General features: G+C 40.2%; 1 protein-coding gene across 4 annotated transcripts in view; it reads right to left on the bottom strand.

Moving 5' to 3' along the window:
* Nucleotides 1–6,938: 6,938 nt before the first annotated feature.
* The window catches only part of ZNF461 (zinc finger protein 461), a 33,192-nt gene continuing 21,794 nt past the window's right edge, over nucleotides 6,939–18,336 (bottom strand). For all 4 annotated transcript variants that reach the window (XM_003937403.4, XM_074386504.1, XM_074386503.1 and 1 more), the window contains exon 5: nucleotides 6,939–15,144. In XM_003937403.4, coding sequence (XP_003937452.1) covers nucleotides 13,754–15,144 — 1,391 coding nt within the window. In that variant the 3' untranslated portion in view covers nucleotides 6,939–13,753. The remainder of the gene's footprint in view (nucleotides 15,145–18,336) is intronic.

An 18,336-nucleotide genomic window follows, 5' to 3' on the forward strand; every position in this document is an offset into this window, starting at 1 on the left:
GTACTTCCTGATTTGTATCCCCAAAGGTATCTTTAGACTGGCCTCTGAATTACATGCCCTGCTTCACAAGTAATACGCAGCAGCAAAAAGCATAGGCTCTAACACTAGTCTTCAACATTCACCTGGGATGTTCTACCATTTGAGATATTCATCAGTTTATAATCAGGCCAGTCACCCAGGCTGGAGTGCAGTGGCACAATCCTGACTCACTGCAGTCTCTCGGGTTCAAGCAATTATCCCGCCTAAGCCTCCTAAGTAGTTGGGATTATAGGCATGTACCGCCACACCTGGCTAATATTTGTATTTTTAGTAGAATCAGGGTTTCCCCATGTTGGCCAAGCAGGTCTTGGAACTCCTGACCTCAAGTGATCTGCCCGCCTTGACCACCCAAAGTGCTGGGGTTACAGTGTATGTTTTTATTGGTGCAAAATAGATGTACGTATTTATGGGATATGTGTAATGTACTTGCATACAATGTGTGAAAAATTAGGGTAATTAGGATATCTACCTCAAACATTTATCATTTCTTTGTGGTAGGAACATTTCAAATATTATACCTATTTTGAAATACACAATAAATTATTGTTAACTATAATCACCCTACTGTCCTATAAAACACTAGAACTTATTCCTTCTATACAACTTTTTCTTTTTCTTTTTTTTGAGGCAGAGTCTCACTCTGTCACCAGTCTGGATTACAGTGGCGTGATCTCGGCTCATTGCAACCACCACCCCCCATGTTCAAACAGTTCTCCTGCCTCAGCCTCCCGAGTAGCTGGGACTACAGGCACATGCCACCACGCCTAGCTAATTTTTGTATTTTTAGTAGAGATGGGGTTTCATTGTGTTGGTCAGGCTGGTCTCGAACTCCTGACCTCAGGTGATCCACCTGCCTCAGCCTCCCAAAGTGCTGGGATTATAGGCTTGGACCACTGTGCCTGGCCCTCATTGTAGCTTTGATTTGCATTTCACTGATAATTAATGATATTAAGCATTTTTTATATGCCTCTTGGCAATAATTTGTCTTCTGGAATGTCTACTCAGATCATTTGCCGATTTTTTAATCAGATATTTTTGTGTTTTTTGCTATTAAGTTGAGTTCCTTATTATTCTGGTTAGTTTGCAAATATTTTCTCGTATTCTATAAGTTGTCTCTTCACTCTTGATTGTTCTGCTTGCTGTACAAAGCTTTTTTAGCTTGATATAATTCTATTTGTCTATTTTTGTTTTTGTTGCCTGTGTTTTTGAGGTCTTAATCAAAATATCTTTGCTCAGATGAATGTTCTGAAGCATTTCCCCCCTTTTCTTCTAGCAGTTTCATATTTTCAGGTCTTATATTTAAGTCTTTAATATATTTTCAGCTGATTTTTTTATATGACGAGAGCTAGTGATCTAGTTTCATTTTTCTGCATATTAATATCCAGTTTTTCCAGCACCATTTATTGAAGATTGCTCTTTCCCCACTGAATGTTCTTGACAGCTTTGTTGAAAACTGGCTGTATATAGGTGGGCTTATTTCTGACTTCTCTACTCTGTCCCATTGGTCTGTGCATCTGTTTTCATGCCAATACCATGCACCATGCTGTTTTGATTACTATAGCTTGTAGTATATTTTGAAGTCTGGTAGTGTGATGCCTCCAGCTTTGTTTTTTTGCTCAGGATTTGTTTGTCTTTTGGGAGTTTTCTGTTATGAATCTTAAGATTTTTTTTTCTATTTCTATGATGAATATCATTATTTTTTTGATAGGGATTTCATTGAATCTGTATATTGCTTTTGGTAGTATAGTCCTTTACATGATGTTCTTCAAATTCGTAATAATTCTTCCCATTTTTACGTGACCTCTTTCTTTCTTTTTTTTTTTAAGGAGACAGGGTTTCACCATGTTGGTCAGGCTGGTCTCAAATTCCCAACCTCAGGTGATCTGCCCACCTCAACCTCCCAAAGTGCTGGGATCACAAGCGTGAGCCACCACGCCCAGCTGTTTTGTTTTGTTTTTTTGTGTTTTTTTTGTTGTTGTTGTTGTTCGTTTGTTTGTTTTGTGACCTCTTTCTTCATCAGTGTTTTATAGTTTTATCTTCCTGGTTCAGTTTATTCCTAGGTATTTTATAATTTTTGTAGCTAATGTAAATGGGATTACTTTCCTGATTTCTTTCCTTCTGGTTTGTTGTTGATGTGTAAAACACTACTGAATTTTTGTTAATTTTGTTTCTGCAACTTTACTGAATTTATCAGCTTAAAAATTTTTTTGGTGGAGCTCATAGGGTTTTTTGTTTTTGTTTTTGTTTTTGTTTTTGTTTTTGTTTTGAGACAAAGGCTCGCTGTGTTGCCCAGGCTAGAGTGCAGTGGCACAATCTTGTCTCACTGCAACATCTGCCTCCTGGTACAAGTGATTCTCATGCCTCAGCCTCCTGAGTAGTTGGGATTGCAGGCCCCTACCACCATGCCCAGCTAATTTTTGTGTAGTAGAGATGAGGTTTCACCATGTTGGCCAGGGTGCTCTCAAACTCCTTACCTCAAGTGATCTGCCCAACTCGGCCTCCCAAACTGCTGAGATTACATGAACCACTGCGCCCAGCCAGGTTTTCTTTTTTCTTTTTTTTTTCCTTTTTTTTTTTTTAGATGGAGTTTCACTCTTGTTACCCACGCTGGAGTGCAATGGCGCGATCTCAGCTCACCGCAACCTCCGCCTCCTGGGTTCAGGCAATTATCCTGCCTCAGCCTCCTGAGTAGCTGGCATTACAGGCACACACCACCATGCCCAGCTATTTTGTTGTATTTTTAGTAGAGACGGGGTTTCACCATGTTGACCAGGATGGTCTCGATCTCTTGACCTCGTGATCCACCCGCCTCGGCCTCCCAAAGTGCTGGGATTACAGGCATGAGCCACCGCGCCCAGCCAGATTTTCTATATAGAAAATAATGTCATCTGTGAACAGTGACAATTTGACTTCCTCTTTTCAAATTTCGATGCCCTTTCTTTCTTTCTCTTGCCTAATTGCTTTGGCTAGGACTTCCCATTCCATTGTTATGGGCTAATTCCTAAACAATTTTTCTTAAAAGTGAATTTCCTGGTAAGATGGTGTGCTGTTTGAGATACTGTGCCTTTATAGAAGGCATTCGATAAGCACCCAGATGGTGGTATTGGCTGATGACTTGTGGGCAGAAAAGGCAGACTCATACTCAGAATAATTGTCTCTTCCCAAGAACAAACTTCTGGCTGTTGCAGGATGGAAGAAGCCCTGTTTGCTTAACCTAGGTTGACATTAAGTGGCTGACTGGTCCTATCAAAGAATAGTCCCCACCGAAGGTTCATTTTTGGTCTCTCTCTTCAGAGTCAGCAGTAGCTAGATCCTCTTGGTAAGTGGCAGTACATGATATTGAGGCCATCCATACCCTCCACCTTTGCAACTGTGACCAATTTATATATTTGCCTATAATACGTGTACTGGAAGGCAAATGACTAAGGCTGGTTAATAACAACAACCTAAGTCATTTTATGTACTTGGATGTTTAATGAGTCTTTTATAGTTGATGCAATCTTTAGGACATTAATGTGATATAGAGATCTTCACCATCATGCCTATTCTCATATGTCCATCTATATACACTTTTGCCATGCCTCCTACTCTATTATTATGTAGACAGTAAGTTTTTATGTTCAGCATGGCTAGGCTACAGTCCCTAGTTATTCAAACATTGATCTAGGTATTGCTGTAATCTAGGTATTTTGTAGATGTGAATAAAGTCCGTATCAGTTGATGCTAAGTAACTATCAACTGATTATGGATTCACCAGGAGAGAGAGATTTATTTTAAGGAATTGGTTCATTGGTTGTGAATGCTGTCAAGTCCAAAATATTCAAGGTAGCCCAGGAGGCTGTAAACTCAGGGAAGAGTTGATGCTACAGTTTAAGACACAAAAAAGTGTGATGGAAGAATTTTCTTCCTTCAAGGGAGGTCAGTCTTTTTTCAATTAAGGCCTTCAACTAGTTAGATGAGAACCACCCAAATTATGGAGGATAATCTGCTTTACTCAAAGTCTATTGATTTAAATGTTAATTGTATCTATGAAAATATTTCACAGAAGATTTAGAAGCATCTAGAATAATGTTTGACAAAATATCTGGATATTATGGCCTAGCCAAATTGACACATAAAAATTAACCATAACGGCTGGGTGTGTTAGCTCACAACTATAATCCCAGCACTTTGGGAGGCTTAGGTGGGGGGATCATGAGGTCAGGAGTTTGAGACCAGCCTGACCAACATGGTAAAACTCTGTCTCTAATAAAAATACAAAAATTGGCCGGGCGTGGTGGCACGTGCCTGTAATTCCAGCTACTCAGGAGGCTGAGGCAGGAGACTCACTTGAACCTGGGAGGCAGAGGTTGCAGTGAGCCAAGATCTCACCACTGCACTCTAGTCTGGGCGGTAGAGTGAGACTCTGTCTCAAAAAAAAAAAGTTTAATCATCATATGGATGTATCAACTGTCCAGCCCTATGACATCATTGTAGTCCACAGAGATCTTGATCCCCTTTCCTTTCTACAAGACACCATGCTGGTCCATTACCTGGTTGATATTGTGCTAATTGGGCCTGGTGAGCAGAAAGTAGCAACGGCTCTAGACATATTGGTAAGAAATTTGTACAGCAGAGAGTGAGAAATAAGTTTCCATCTTGGAAAGAAAAACTAGCCAGGCATGGCAGTGCATGCTTGTAATCCCAGCTACTTGGGAGGCTGAGACAGGAGAATAGCTTGAATCCAGGAGACGGAGATTGCAGTGAGCCAAGATCGTGCCACTGCACTCCAGCCTGGGCAACAGATTGAGTAAGAATCTGCCTCACAAAAAAAAAAAAAAGTGGTATATATGCATAATAGAATACTATTAACCCTGAAAAGGAAGGGAATACTATCATTTTCCACAACATGGATGAACATTATGTTAAGCGAAGTAAGTCCAGCACAAAAAGACAAAAATGTCATCATTTTTGTATGGAATGCAAAAACATCAAAACTATACAAACAGAGAGCAAAATGGGTGTATAGGTCAGTGGGGTCAGTCAAGTAGGTTGTATCTAGCTGTCCCATAGAGTGGTGGCCACCAGGAGGGGGTCGTATAAAGTAGATATCTGGATTGAACACACTGAGGAACTTGGAGGCCGATAATTGAAAATGGTGTGTCAAGGGCAACTAATTCTGGATTCTGGTATGAGAAAGTTAAACTTATATTCAAAATGGTTACTGGGGCAACATAAAATTATAAGAATTCACTACATACAGAATCTCAAGGGACTCTGAATAGCCAAACAATCTCGAAAAAGAACACAGTTGGATAACTTATACTTCCTGGTTTTACAACTTAATTACAAAGCCATGGTCATGAAAATGGTATGGTCTGGCATAAAGACTGATGAGGCTGGGTACAGTGATTCACGCCTGTAATCCCAGCACTTTGGGAAGCCAAGGCAAGTGGAGCGCTGGAGCCTAGGCATTTAAGAGGAGCCTGGGCAACATAGGGAGACCACATCTCTATAAAAAGTACAAACAAATTAGCCAGGTGTGGTGGTGTACGCCTGTAGTCCCAGTTACTTGGAAGGCTGAGGTGGGAGGTTCGCTTGAGTTCGGAAAGTTGAGGCTGCAGTGAGCCATGATTGCACCACTGCACTTCAGTCTGGGCAACAGAGCAAGACCCTGACTTCAACCAATGAACAAAACCCCAAAAACAAAAAATGATGGAATAGAATAGACAGCCCAGTAATAATTCCTTGGATTTGGATATATGGCTAAATAATTTTTGTTTATTTGTTTGTTGTTTTCTTCAGACAGGGTCTTGCTTGTCACCCAGGTTGGAGTGCAGTGGTGTGATCATGGCTCACTGCAGCCTCTCAAGATCCTGGCTCAAGCAGTCCTCCCACTTCAGCATTCCAAGTAGCTGGGACTACTGCTGTGAGCCATCACACTCAGGTTGATTTTGATTTTAATACCTACAAGGTCTTCCTATGTTGTCCAGACTGGTCTTGAACTCCTGAGCTCAAGTGATCCACCTGCCTTGGCCTCCCAAAATGCTGGGGATTATAGGTATAAGCCAATGTTCCCAGCATGGCAAAATAATTTTTGTAAGATTAACAAGACTATTAAATGGGAAAAGGACAGTCTTATCAACAAGTGGTATTGGGAAAACTGAGTATCTACATGCAAAGCAATCTTATCTTTCACTATATACAAAAATTAATTGAAAATGGATCAAAGACCTTAACGTGAGAACAAAAATAAAAAACTTCAAAGGAAAATACTGGGAGAAAGCTTGCTGACATTGGACTGGCACTGATTTATTTCTTGGACATGAAACCAAAAGCGTAGGCAACAAAAGAGGACATAGGTACACTGGAATTCATCAAAATTCAAAACTTTTGTGCATTAAAGTACACTATCAACAGAGTGAATACACAACCCACAAAATAAGAGGAACTGTTTGTAAATTATATATCTAGTGGAGATTAGTGTTGTGATATATGAAGAACTCCTAAAACTCAACAACAGCAATCAAACAATCCAATTTTTAAAAAGGCAAATATTTGATTAGACATTTCTTCAAAGAAGATATACAGATGGCCAATACACATATGAAAATATGCTCAAGGGTCAGGCATGGTGGCTCACATCTATAATCCCAGCACTTTAGGAGGCTAAGGCAGGTGGATCACCTGAAGTCAGGAGCTCGAGACCAGCCTGGCCAACATGGTGAAACCCTGTCTCTACTCAAAATACAAAAATTAGCTGGGTGTGGTGGAAGGCGCCTGTAATCCCAGCTACTCGGGAGACTGAGGCAGGAGAATGCTTGAACTTGGGAGGCACAGGATGTCGTAAGCTGAGATTGCACCATTGCACTCCAGCCTGGTGACAGAGCAAGACTCTGTCTCAAAAAAAAAAAAAAAAAAAAAAAAAAAAAAAAAGATTGACAAACAAAATTCCAGACAGTTATATGATACCAAAGCTGCTTTGTTTTCAATGTATTTGTTATCACAACAAATGTAAACTTGTTTTGAGAAATAGATAGGGTAAAGTGACAGAAATCAAGTCCAGAGCATGCCCAGATGAGAGAGCAATTTAAGTGCAATGTCCACATTACTAGGAAACTTCAATAGCTACATGTACTCAGGAGAAGTAAATCCCTCATGGACATTTGAGTTTGGGTTTAAGGGTAAACTGATATTGATCCATACTCCTGGAAGAGACAAAAATATTTTCTGTAGTTAGGTATTTGAGATGTTTTTCAAGTGGTTCAATTTGGCTAAGGTGTAATTTTTTCTTTCAGAGTCCCTTTCTTAATATAGTTCTGAGATAAGCATGTCCAAAAGAGAAATTTGCATGAGTTTTAGAAGGTGGAAGTGAAGCAGTGCCACTACTCTTGGAAGGTTTTCATGGAAGAACAAATGGCTATATGTGGCATGTTCTTCTGATGGCCAATAGCAAAAGCCAAGTCATAACAAGAAAGCACATGTAAAGTTCTGCCAAAAATGACTTCCACTCACATTCTATTGGCTAAATCCAAAGTCCATTATATTCTTCAAAAGGGAGAGGAGTGCATAGTTGCTGACTAATAATTTAATCCATCATTTATCCTTCCTTCAGAAATGTTAAAATGTGAAAAAACAAATGTGTATCTCAGCATCAATTAAAGTAAGACAGATCCTTGATATGGGAGCCTGCAGGTACATTTCCTAAGTGTCTGAGGATCACTATGAAATCTTGTTTTCTTATCACCACCCAATACCTCATCAATAGCTTCTGATGATTATACCTTCTTACTATCTGAGATTTGCATCTGCTGTCTTCAAATCAATTTCTTTGTAAATTCCAAAGCTCTCCAACACGGATTCTGGTAATAGGCTTCAATAGCTGATAGCCTCCTCGTCTGTTTATTTCTCCTTCTGCCCCCTCAGTCTGTCCTTTCCTCCACTATTACACAAATCCCTAGTTCATACTCCACTAAAACCAATAGAGGGATCTTCCTAAAACACAAGTATTTCCATTATTCCTCAGCAGATACCCTTCTCATAAATCAACTGTAAACATTTTAAATAATCTACACCAAACATGATTCCATGAGATAAAATTCTCTGATGTCAGAAATAATTCATACTATATAACATAATCTTAAAAAAATGTTTGCTAGCTCCTTACACCACCAAATGTGGCCACACAGCAGCAGCAACACTTTTGTCTACCACTACCATATACCCCTAACTCACTACACAGATTTTTGTATTTAATGCCATTAAATAGTATTTAATTGAATATAAAATACCATTAAATAACGTTAAATACAAAATACTGTAGCAAAAGTACAAGGCTCCTCAGAGTAGTTAATTATTCAATTTTTATTTTTTTTGAGATGGGAGTCTCACTCTGTTGCTCAGGCTGGAGTGCAGTGGCACAATCTTGGCTCACTGCAAGCTGTGTCTCCCGGGTTGGAGCAATTCTCCTCCTTCAGCCTCCTGAGTAGCTGGGGTTACAAGTGTGTGCCACCATGCCTAGCTAATTTTTGTATTTTTAGTAGAGATGGAGTTTCGCCATGTTGGCAAAACTGGTCGCAGGCTGGTCTTGAACTCCTGACCTCAGGTGATCCACCCACCTTGGCCTCTCAGAGTGATGGGATTATAGGTGTGAGGAACCACCACGCCTGGCCTTTTTTTTTTTTTTTTTTTTTGAGACAGGGTCTTGCTCTGCTGCCCAGCCTGGAGTACAGTGGAGAAATCTCCACTCACTGTGGCCTTGAACTCCTGGACTCATGTTCCTTCCACCTCAGCCTCCCAAGTAGCTGGGACTACAGGTGTGTTCCGCCATGCCCAGCTAATTTTCGTATTTTTTGTAGAGACACGGTTTCACCATGTTGCCTAGGCTGGTCTCAAACTCCTGAGCTCAAACAATCCACCCACTTCAGTCAAAGTGCTGGGATTATACCTATGTGTGTTGATTGCTATCTTATGGAAAGATAAAAAATCAGTATGGATGAGGAACATTTTGTTGTGGCAAAGATAAAAAGACACTATAAGGTGATTCCTGGCTCTAGCTTTGTGCATGTTAGAAAGCATGTTAACATTATCCATTGGTTGTGTTTTGACAGTTTTAATCCACATCAGATAAAAATAAATCTATCTTATTGGCTGGGCAAGGTTGCTCATATCTATAATCCCAGCACTTTGGGCTTGGCCAACATAGTTTCAACGTAGTGAAACCCCATCTCTAGTAAAAATACAAAAATTTGACCAGGTGTGGTCATGGGTGACTGTCATCTCAGCTGCTTGGGAGGCAGAGGTGACAGTGAGCCAAGATTGCGCCATTGCACTCCAGCATGGGCAACAAGAGCGAAACTCTCTCTCTCAAAAAAAAAAAAAAAGAATAAATATATCTTATTGAGACAAGTTGAGTATGAGTTTACAATCACACTCAAGAGAGAAATACAAAATTTATAATAGTTGTAATCAAAGAAGGCATATAGGCTGGCACGGTGGCTCACGCCTGTAATCCCAGCACTTTGGGAGGCTGAGGCGGGCAGATTGCCTGAGCTCAGGCGTTTGAGACCAGCCTGGGCAACATGGTAAAACCCCGTGTCTACTAAAATACACAAAAAAATAGCTGAGCACGGTGGCATGCACCTGCAGTCCCAGCTACGTGGGAGCCTGAGGCAGGAAAATTTCTTGAACCCAGGAGGCGGAGGTTGCAAGATTGTGCCACTGCACTCCAGCATGGGTGACAGAGCAAGACTCTATCTCAAAAAAAAAAAAAAAAAAAAGAAGAAGGAAAGAATATAGTATGTTTATTATTGATTTCCACAAGGAATAGGTTAATGCATGTGTGTATCCAATTTCTGTCAATATTTTGTCTTTTTAAGAACAGATCATTATGTTAATGTATACAAACCAGAAAGTATAAACAGAGAAAAATGTAAATCAGTTAAGTAACCACAAATGAGGCTGCAGTGAGCTATAATCATGCCACTGCACTCCAGCCTCGGCAACAAAGACCCTGTCTCACACACATGCAAAATAGCCTATGAATGTTTCATTTTTTTAAATTAAAGACAACCTAATCACTAGTAATTCAGAATTGCATTGGGAAACATAATAAAGTCGCCTGTTCTACATAACAGTAAATTGATAACTCAGATTCACATATTTGTCTGAAATGATCTTTCCTAACTTTAAAACAAATTAAGGTTTTTATTTTGAGACAAACTTAGAGTATATGCAGTTGCAATAATAATACAATAAGATCTCATGTTCCCTTTACTAAGTTTTCACCAATGCTAATTGTCTTGAAAAACTATGTATCATAAGCATGATGTTGACATTTGGTCAAAACAGAACATTTCCATCATCACAAGAATTCCTCATGTTGCCTTTTTATAGCCACATCCACATCCCCCTTGACCCTACTCCCTCCTTAACTACCCTGTAAATCACAAAAAGAGACTTAATCATAAGAACTTATTGGCCGGGCGCGGTGGCTCAAGCCTGTAATCCCAGCACTTTGGGAGGCCGAGGCAGGTGGATCACGAGGTTGAGAGATTGAGACCATCCTGGTCTCTACTAAAAATACAAAAAAATCAGCTGGGCATGGTGGCACGTGCCTGTAATCCCAGCTACTCAGGAGGCTGAGGCAGAAGAATTGCCTGAACCCAGGAGGCGGAGGTTGCAGTGAGCCGAGATTGCGCCATTGCACTCCAGCCTGGGTAACAAGAGCAAAACTCCATCTCAAAAAAAAAAAAAAAGAACTTATTAACTGATTGAAACAAATTTTTGATTGTATAGCATGATATAAAATACGTAATGTTAAAAAATGTACACACAAGGAGTTTTGTTTTTGACAGTACTGTTGGACAAATAAGCAAAAGACCTTCTAAAAAGACAGCGAGGAAAAGACCAATGTATAATTCAGAGGGTAGACAGAGAAGGGAGAAGTGGGCAGAGAATGAGGAAGAGGAATATTATAAGTGGAAATAGTTGAGAATTTTTGAGAACCAATGAAGGATGTGAATTCTTGGATTGAGGAAGTAAAAAATAAATCTCTTAAGTATAAACCTATATAAATCCACCCTATAATATAGTGTTAATGAAGTTATTGTTTACTTTTTGTCCAAAGGATTTAAAATTTTTACCTAGAATATTCGTAGAATACAAAAGAAACTGGTAGCCATGATTGACCCTAGAAAGCATGGACTGAGATACCCGCCCCAAAATAGCCCACTCTCCCACAGGGCCAAAATCCAGGCCTTCTTTGAAAGGGCATAGACATGGTTCAGAATGGCAGAGAGGTAGGACTTTCAGGAAGTCAACCTCTGGGTAGATGGCAAAAGCCAGCTTCAGAGATGACTACCCCTTATTACTCGCTGTGAAGCCACCCAAGGGCATGTTAGAGGCCGGTGCTGCTGGAGGCCACATACTACAGGAGCCAAGGGCTACTGCTGCAGGTACTACAGGAGCCTGATAAGAGTGAAACAAACCTAGGAAGAGAAAAAACCCTCCTCCTCTAGTGTCCTCCCCACACTCTGCTGGGAGAGAGTAACATCATGCCAGGTGACAAAGGAGAAGTGTTCACAGAATCCAGTTCCAATACTGCAGAGCAGGCAGTAAAGGATTCAGAGTTGAGAGGCAGTAAATTGATAATTACCACAAAGTTTTAAAATTCCTGGAATATATTAAAAATGAAGCAGGTGGCCAGGAGCTGTGGCTCACACCTGTAATCCCAGCACTTTGGGAGGCCAAGGTGGACAGATCACAAGGTTGAGTTCAAGATCAGCTTGACCAACATGGTGAAACCCTGTCTACTAAAATTACAAAAATTAGCCGTGTGTGGTGGCAAGTTCCTATAATCCCAGCTACTTGAGATGCTGAGGCAGGAGAATTGCTTGAACCCAGGAGGCGGAGGTTGCAGTGAGCTGAGACTGCACCACTGCACTCCAGCGTGGGTAACAGAGTGAGACCCTGTCTCAAAAAAAAAAAAAAAAAAAAAAAAAAAAAAAAAAATGAAGTGGGCTGGGCATAGTAGCTCTCACCTGCAGTCCAAGCACTTTGGGAGGCTGAGGCAGGTGGATCATCTGAGGTGAGAAGTTCAAGACCCGCCTGGTCAACATGGTGAAACCCTATCTCTACTAAAAATACAAAAATTAGCTGGCCATGGTGGTGTATGCCTGTAGTTCCAGCTACTCAGGAGGCTGAGGCAGAATTGTTTGAACCTCGGAGATAGAGGTTACAGTGAGCCAAGATTGCACCATTGCACTCCAGCCTGGGTGACAAAGCTAGACCCTGTCTAAAAAAAAAAAAAAATGAAATAAAGTGGGCCAAACGTGGACTAATGATAGGACCGTGTAATAAATTACATATTATGAATAATGTACTTTTGTCTGAAGAATTTACAAAACTTACTTGGAATACTCCTGTTAGAAAGAAAGAAACTGATAGTACTTGTTGCACCTGCGGAGAGAAAGTGAGTGGCTACAAAACTGAATATTAGGGGACATTTAATTTTCACATTTTTGGCAAATTTTGCATTTTTATAATGTGTGCTTTTATTATTTAAACAAAAAAATTAAAAGGTTTTAAAAGATAGCCGGGCGCGGTGGCTCAAGCCTGTAATCCCAGCACTTTGGGAGGCTGAGGCGGGTGGATCACGAGGTCAAGAGATCGAGACCATCCTGGTCAACATGGTGAAACCCCGTCTCTACTAAAAATACAAAAAAAAAAAAAAAAAAAAAAAAAAAAAAAGGTTTTAAAAGATAAATGTAATCTCAGAATACATACACCAGATACTCTTTAATCCCACTGTTTGGAATTTGCTAGACAGAAACAAAAAGGGTAAGAATGTTTACTGCGTGAGAGTTCCAGGTGAAAATCAGAAACAATTTGAATGTCTATAGTAGGTGATGGCTCAAAATGCTGACATACATTCCATTCTAGAAATATTCTGAAGCTTAAAGATGGTTACATCTTTATGTACTGAGCTGGAAAAGTATTCATGATTATTGTGAAAAGGACAAGGCACTAAAATGTCCATACAGGGATAAAACCTCCTCCAAACACATGCAACAAATGTTTTCTGTGTACAAGTTGTTTGAGCATAATGGAAGAAGAAATTAACATACTAGTTATCTCAGATTTGTGGGAGGGGAGGAAATTGTTTTCATTTTATTTATGCTGTATTTCACTGGTTTCAGTGAAATGTAATTTTAGAAGATTTGTTCTCAATAATGGTTAATACAGTAACTCAAAAACAGCATTAAAATGAGAGCAAAATTGGCCGGGCGCGGTGGCTCAAGCCTGTAATCCCAGCACTTTGGGAGGCCGAGGCGGGTGGATCACGAGGTCGAAAGATCGAGACCATCCTGGTCAACATGGTGAAACCCCGTCTCTACTAAAAATACGAAAAAACTAGCTGGGCATGGTGGTGCATGCCTGTAATCCCAGCTACTTAGGAGGCTGAGGCAGGAGAATTGCCTGAGCCCAGGAGGCGGAGGTTGCGGTGAGCCGAGATCGCGCCATTGCACTCCAGCCTGGGTAACAAGAGCGAAACTCCGTCTCAAAAAAAAAAAAAAAAAAAAATGAGAGCAAAATTTACACTTTTCCGTTTTCTCACTTAAAAACATTTGGTTTTCAAGAATTAGTTAAATAAATCAATACTAATGAAACATGGTAGCTTATCAACTTTTTCCTTAAATAAAACAAAGACAATGTATATTTCCATCAACAAATTTCATGATGCTAGAGTAGGATGGGGAGGGATGAGTGGAAATGTGACTGGCTTCTCACCAGTATGAAGAGTCTGATGTAAGTTAAGTTGTAATCCATGATTAAATGCCTTCCCGCATTGATACAGTTTCTTCCCAGAATGAATTCTCTGATGGTGTGAGAAACTTGAATGATAGCTAAAGGCTTTCCCACATTCCTTACATTCATAGGGTTTCTCACCAGTATGGATTCTTTGATGTTGAATAAGGTGTGAATGAAGTCTAAAGGCCTTGCCACATATCACACATTCATGAGGTTTCTCACCGGTATGAATTCTCTGATGTCTTTTGAGGTGTGAACACTGTCTAAAAGTCTTCCCACATTCCTTACACTCGTAGGGTTTCTCACCAGTGTGAATCCTCTGATGTAGGGTTAGTTGTAAGCCATCACAGAAAGCCTTCCCACATTCATGACATTCATACGGTTTCTTGCCAGAATGAATTTTCTGATGGTGAGAGAAGCTTGAGTGGTAGCTAAAGGCCTTCCCGCATTCCCGACATTCATAGGGTTTCTCACCAGTGTGAATTCTTTGATGTATAGTAAGATGTGAGCGATGCCTAAAAGTCTTCCCACATTCTTTACATTCATAAGGTTTCTCACCAGTATGTAGTCGCAGATGTTCAGTAAGTTGAAAGCCACGAATAAAAGCTTTCCCACATTGCTTACATTCATAGGGTTTTTCACCAGTATGAAGTCTCTGATGTTGAGTAAGCTGTGATCGCTGTCTAAAGGCTTTCCCACATTCTTTACATTCATAAGGTTTCTCACCAGTGTGAATTCTTTGATGTAGAGTAAGCTCTGAGCCATAATTAAAGGCCTTCCCACATTCATTGCATTCATAGCGTTTTTCACCATTATGAATTCTTAGATGTTGTTTAAGTTGTGAGCAATGAACAAAGGCCTTCCAACATTCTTTACACTCATTGCATTTGTCACCATTTTGAATTATCTGTTGTTTAAAAAGGTATGGTGTATTAACAATTTCTGTGCATTCTTTACATTCAGAAAGTTCTTCAGAATGAGTTTTGTGGTGACTAAAAAGTAAATGGTAACTGAAGTTTTTTCTACACTTTTTACATTCAGAGATTTTCTCTCTATCATAAAATTCTTGAGTGAGTAAAGTATGTTGGCTAAAAATGGGCATGTTCTCATGGTTAATCAAAAATTGTCTAAAATAGCCCTCCTTTTGTCCCTGATGTTGCTCAAAATGACAGTTGCCTTCCCAGATATCTCTAAAAATTGCTCTCTCAAGATTACGGCTTTCAAATTCTTCCATGTTAACCCACTGGGATAATTCTGTTTCACAAATATCTCTTTTTGGAGACAATTTCTGGGGCTCATCTCTGGATGCCAAGTCTGAAAGATAAGAAATATATTTTAACTCCTCATTTTGTACCATAAGAGAAATAAAACATCTATGGCAGCAATGAGAGGTAACGGCAAATAGTCCACATAAGAGAGAAAAGGCTTGGAGAACTTTTTTTTTTTTTTTTTGAGACAGTGTCTCACTCTGTTGCCCAGTCTGGAATACAGTGGAGCGATCTTGGCTCACTGCAACCTCTGCCTCCCGGGTTCAGTAGTAGTTTCTTCATTTTCATTACTATATAGCAGCAGTACTCAATGGGTGGTCCAAAGACTGTGGAGGGTACCTGAGACCCTTTTGGGAAGTCTATAAGGTCAAAGCTATTTTCATACTAATCCTGAGACATTTGCCTTTTTCACGTATTCTCTTACTATGAGACTACTAGAACTGTGATGATGTCACATTCTGAAATCTAATAGAACGTGTGATTATGTATTTCTGTGTATTATAGAAGTTTCTGGAGTAGTAGGTTTGGAGAATAAATGTGTACTTTCAGAGATTAGCTTTGTTACCAGTACTTCTACTGTGCTCTTAAAAACTCTGTTTATTTATACCTGCTTTTATGTCTGTAACCTCATTATTGTCTAAGAAATTATTGTGAAATCCCCAAGTTTTCCATGTACATATATGGAAACAAAAGAATATTTCATTTTATAATAATATTTTATTATACAATAAAAAGAGAATATGTATTTCTTGTATTTGAAAAAAATTTTTTTTTTTTTTTGAGATGGAGTCTCACTCTGTCACCCAGGCTGGAGTGCAGTGGGATGATCTCGGCTCACTGCAACCTCCACCTCCCAGATTCAAGCAATTCTCCTGCCTCAGCTTCCCAAGTAGCTGGGATTATAGGTATGTGCCATCGCATCCAACTAATTTTTGTATTTTTAGTAGAGACGGGGTTTCATCATGTTGGCCAGGCTGGTCTAAAACTCCTGACCTCAGGTGATCTGCCCACCTTGGCCCCCCAAAGTGCTGGGATTACAGGAGTGAGCCACCGTGCCTGGCAAGTTTTTTGTTTTTTGGTTTTTGGGTTTTTTTAGATGGAGTCTTGCTCTGTGGCCCAGTCTAGAGTGCAGTGGTGTAATCTTGGCTCACTGCAGCCACTGCGTCCTGGGTTCAATCAGTTCTCTGTGTCAGCCTCCCAAGTAGCTAGGATTACAGGTTTGTGCCACCACAGTGGCTAATTTTTTTGTATCATTAGTAGAGATGGGGTTTCCCCATGCTGGTCAGGCTGGTCTCAAACTCCTGGACTCAAGTGATCCACCCACCTTGGCCTCCCAAAGTGCTGGGTAAAAATATACAAAAATAAAAATTTAGCTGGGTATACTGGTATGTACCTGTCCTGTGGTCCCAGCAAGTTGGGAGGCTGAGGTGGGAAGATTGCTTGAGCCTGGTGGGAGGTCCAGGCTTCAGTGAGCTGTGATTACTTCACTGCACTCCGACATGGGTAACAGAGTGAGACCTTGTCTCAACAACAAAAAAGATCTGTTGCACAATCCTGTGCCCACACTTGACAATACTGTATTGTACACCTAAAAATCCATTAAGAGGGTAGATTTCATGTTAAGTATTTACAACACAATAAAAATTTAAGAAGTGTTTACCTATTTAATAAATTATTTGTTATATTAGCACATAGCACCAATATATAAAAATATTAATTGTCGGGTGCGGTGGCTCAAGCCTGTAATCCCAGCACTTTGGGAGGCCGAGGCGGGTGGATCACGAGGTCGAGATCGAGACCATCCTGGTCAACATGGTGAAACCCCGTCTCTACTAAAAATACTAAAAATTAGCTGGGCATGGTGGCGCGTGCCTGTAATCCCAGCTACTCAGGAGGCTGAGGCAGGAGAATTGCCTGAACCCAGGAGGCGGAGGTTGCGGTGAGCCGAGATCGTGCCATTGCACTCCAGCCTGGGCAACAAGAGCGAAACTCCGTCTCAAAAAAAAAAAAAAAAAGAAAGAAATGTGCAGAAATTGAAAAACAGTGCCACTTTTCACACTAAATATTTTTGTTTTGTTTTGGAAAACATCATACATTATTTAACATGTAGTTTACTATTTTTAAATTAATTAAATATTTCATTTTTCCTATATTTAATTTCTAAGATAGTTAATATTGAAAGATACAATCTACATATGCTAGAGCTCTTGGGGTCCTCAATAATTTTTAAGAGCATATAGACATCCAGAGGGAAAAAAGTTTGAGACTGATCACTGTATATAGCATTTCATTCTAACACAATTTATTTTTCCATACACCTTATGATGGACATTCTGGTTGCTTCCTATAGTTTACTATTATGATAAGTAGTGCTATTAACATTCTTGTACATTTCTTTTGGTGGAACTCTTTTCTGTTAGGTATGCACATAGGAGTGAAACTGCTACATCATAGGATATAAATTTATTCAGCTTTAGTTGACACTATGCAACAATTTTAAAATTTAGGCCAGGTGTGGTGGTTCACACTTGTAATCCCAGCACTTTGGGAGGCTGAGATGGGCGGATCACTTCAGGTCAGAAGTTCAAAATCAGCCTGGTCAACATGGTGAAACCCTATCTCTACTAAAAATAGAAAAATAAGCTGGGCATGGTGGTGGGTCCCTGTAATTTCAGCTACACAAGAGGCTAAGGCAGGAGAATTGCTTGAACTCAGGAGGTGGAGGTTGCAGTGGGCCAAGATTGCACCACTGCACTCCAGCCTAGGTGACAGAGTGAGGCTCTGTCATGAAAAAAATATTTCTAATTTAAAATTCCAGGCCGGGCGCGGTGGCTCAAGCCTGTAATCCCAGCACTTTGGGAGGCCGAGGTGGGTGGATCACGAGGTCGAGAGATCGAGACCAACCTGGTCAACATGGTGAAACCCCGTCTCTACTAAAAATACAAAAAATTAGCTGGGCATGGTGGTGCGTGCCTATAATCCCAGCTACTCAGGAGGCTGAGGCAGGAGAATTGCCTGAACCCAGGAGGCGGAGGTTGCGGTGAGCCGAGATCGCGCCATTGCACTCCAGCCTGGGTAACAAGAGCGAAACTCCATCTCAAAAAAAAAAAAAAAAAATTCCATCAGGCTGTCAGAGAACTCCTGTTCTTTACATCCTCACCAATGCTTGTTATTGTCAATCTTCTGTTTAGCCACCAGGCAGATATGTTTACATCGTAGTGTAATTTGCAATTTCCAT

Source organism: Saimiri boliviensis, chromosome 14 (genome assembly GCF_048565385.1).
Source record: "Saimiri boliviensis isolate mSaiBol1 chromosome 14, mSaiBol1.pri, whole genome shotgun sequence".
NCBI classification, from domain to species: Eukaryota; Metazoa; Chordata; class Mammalia; order Primates; family Cebidae; genus Saimiri; species Saimiri boliviensis.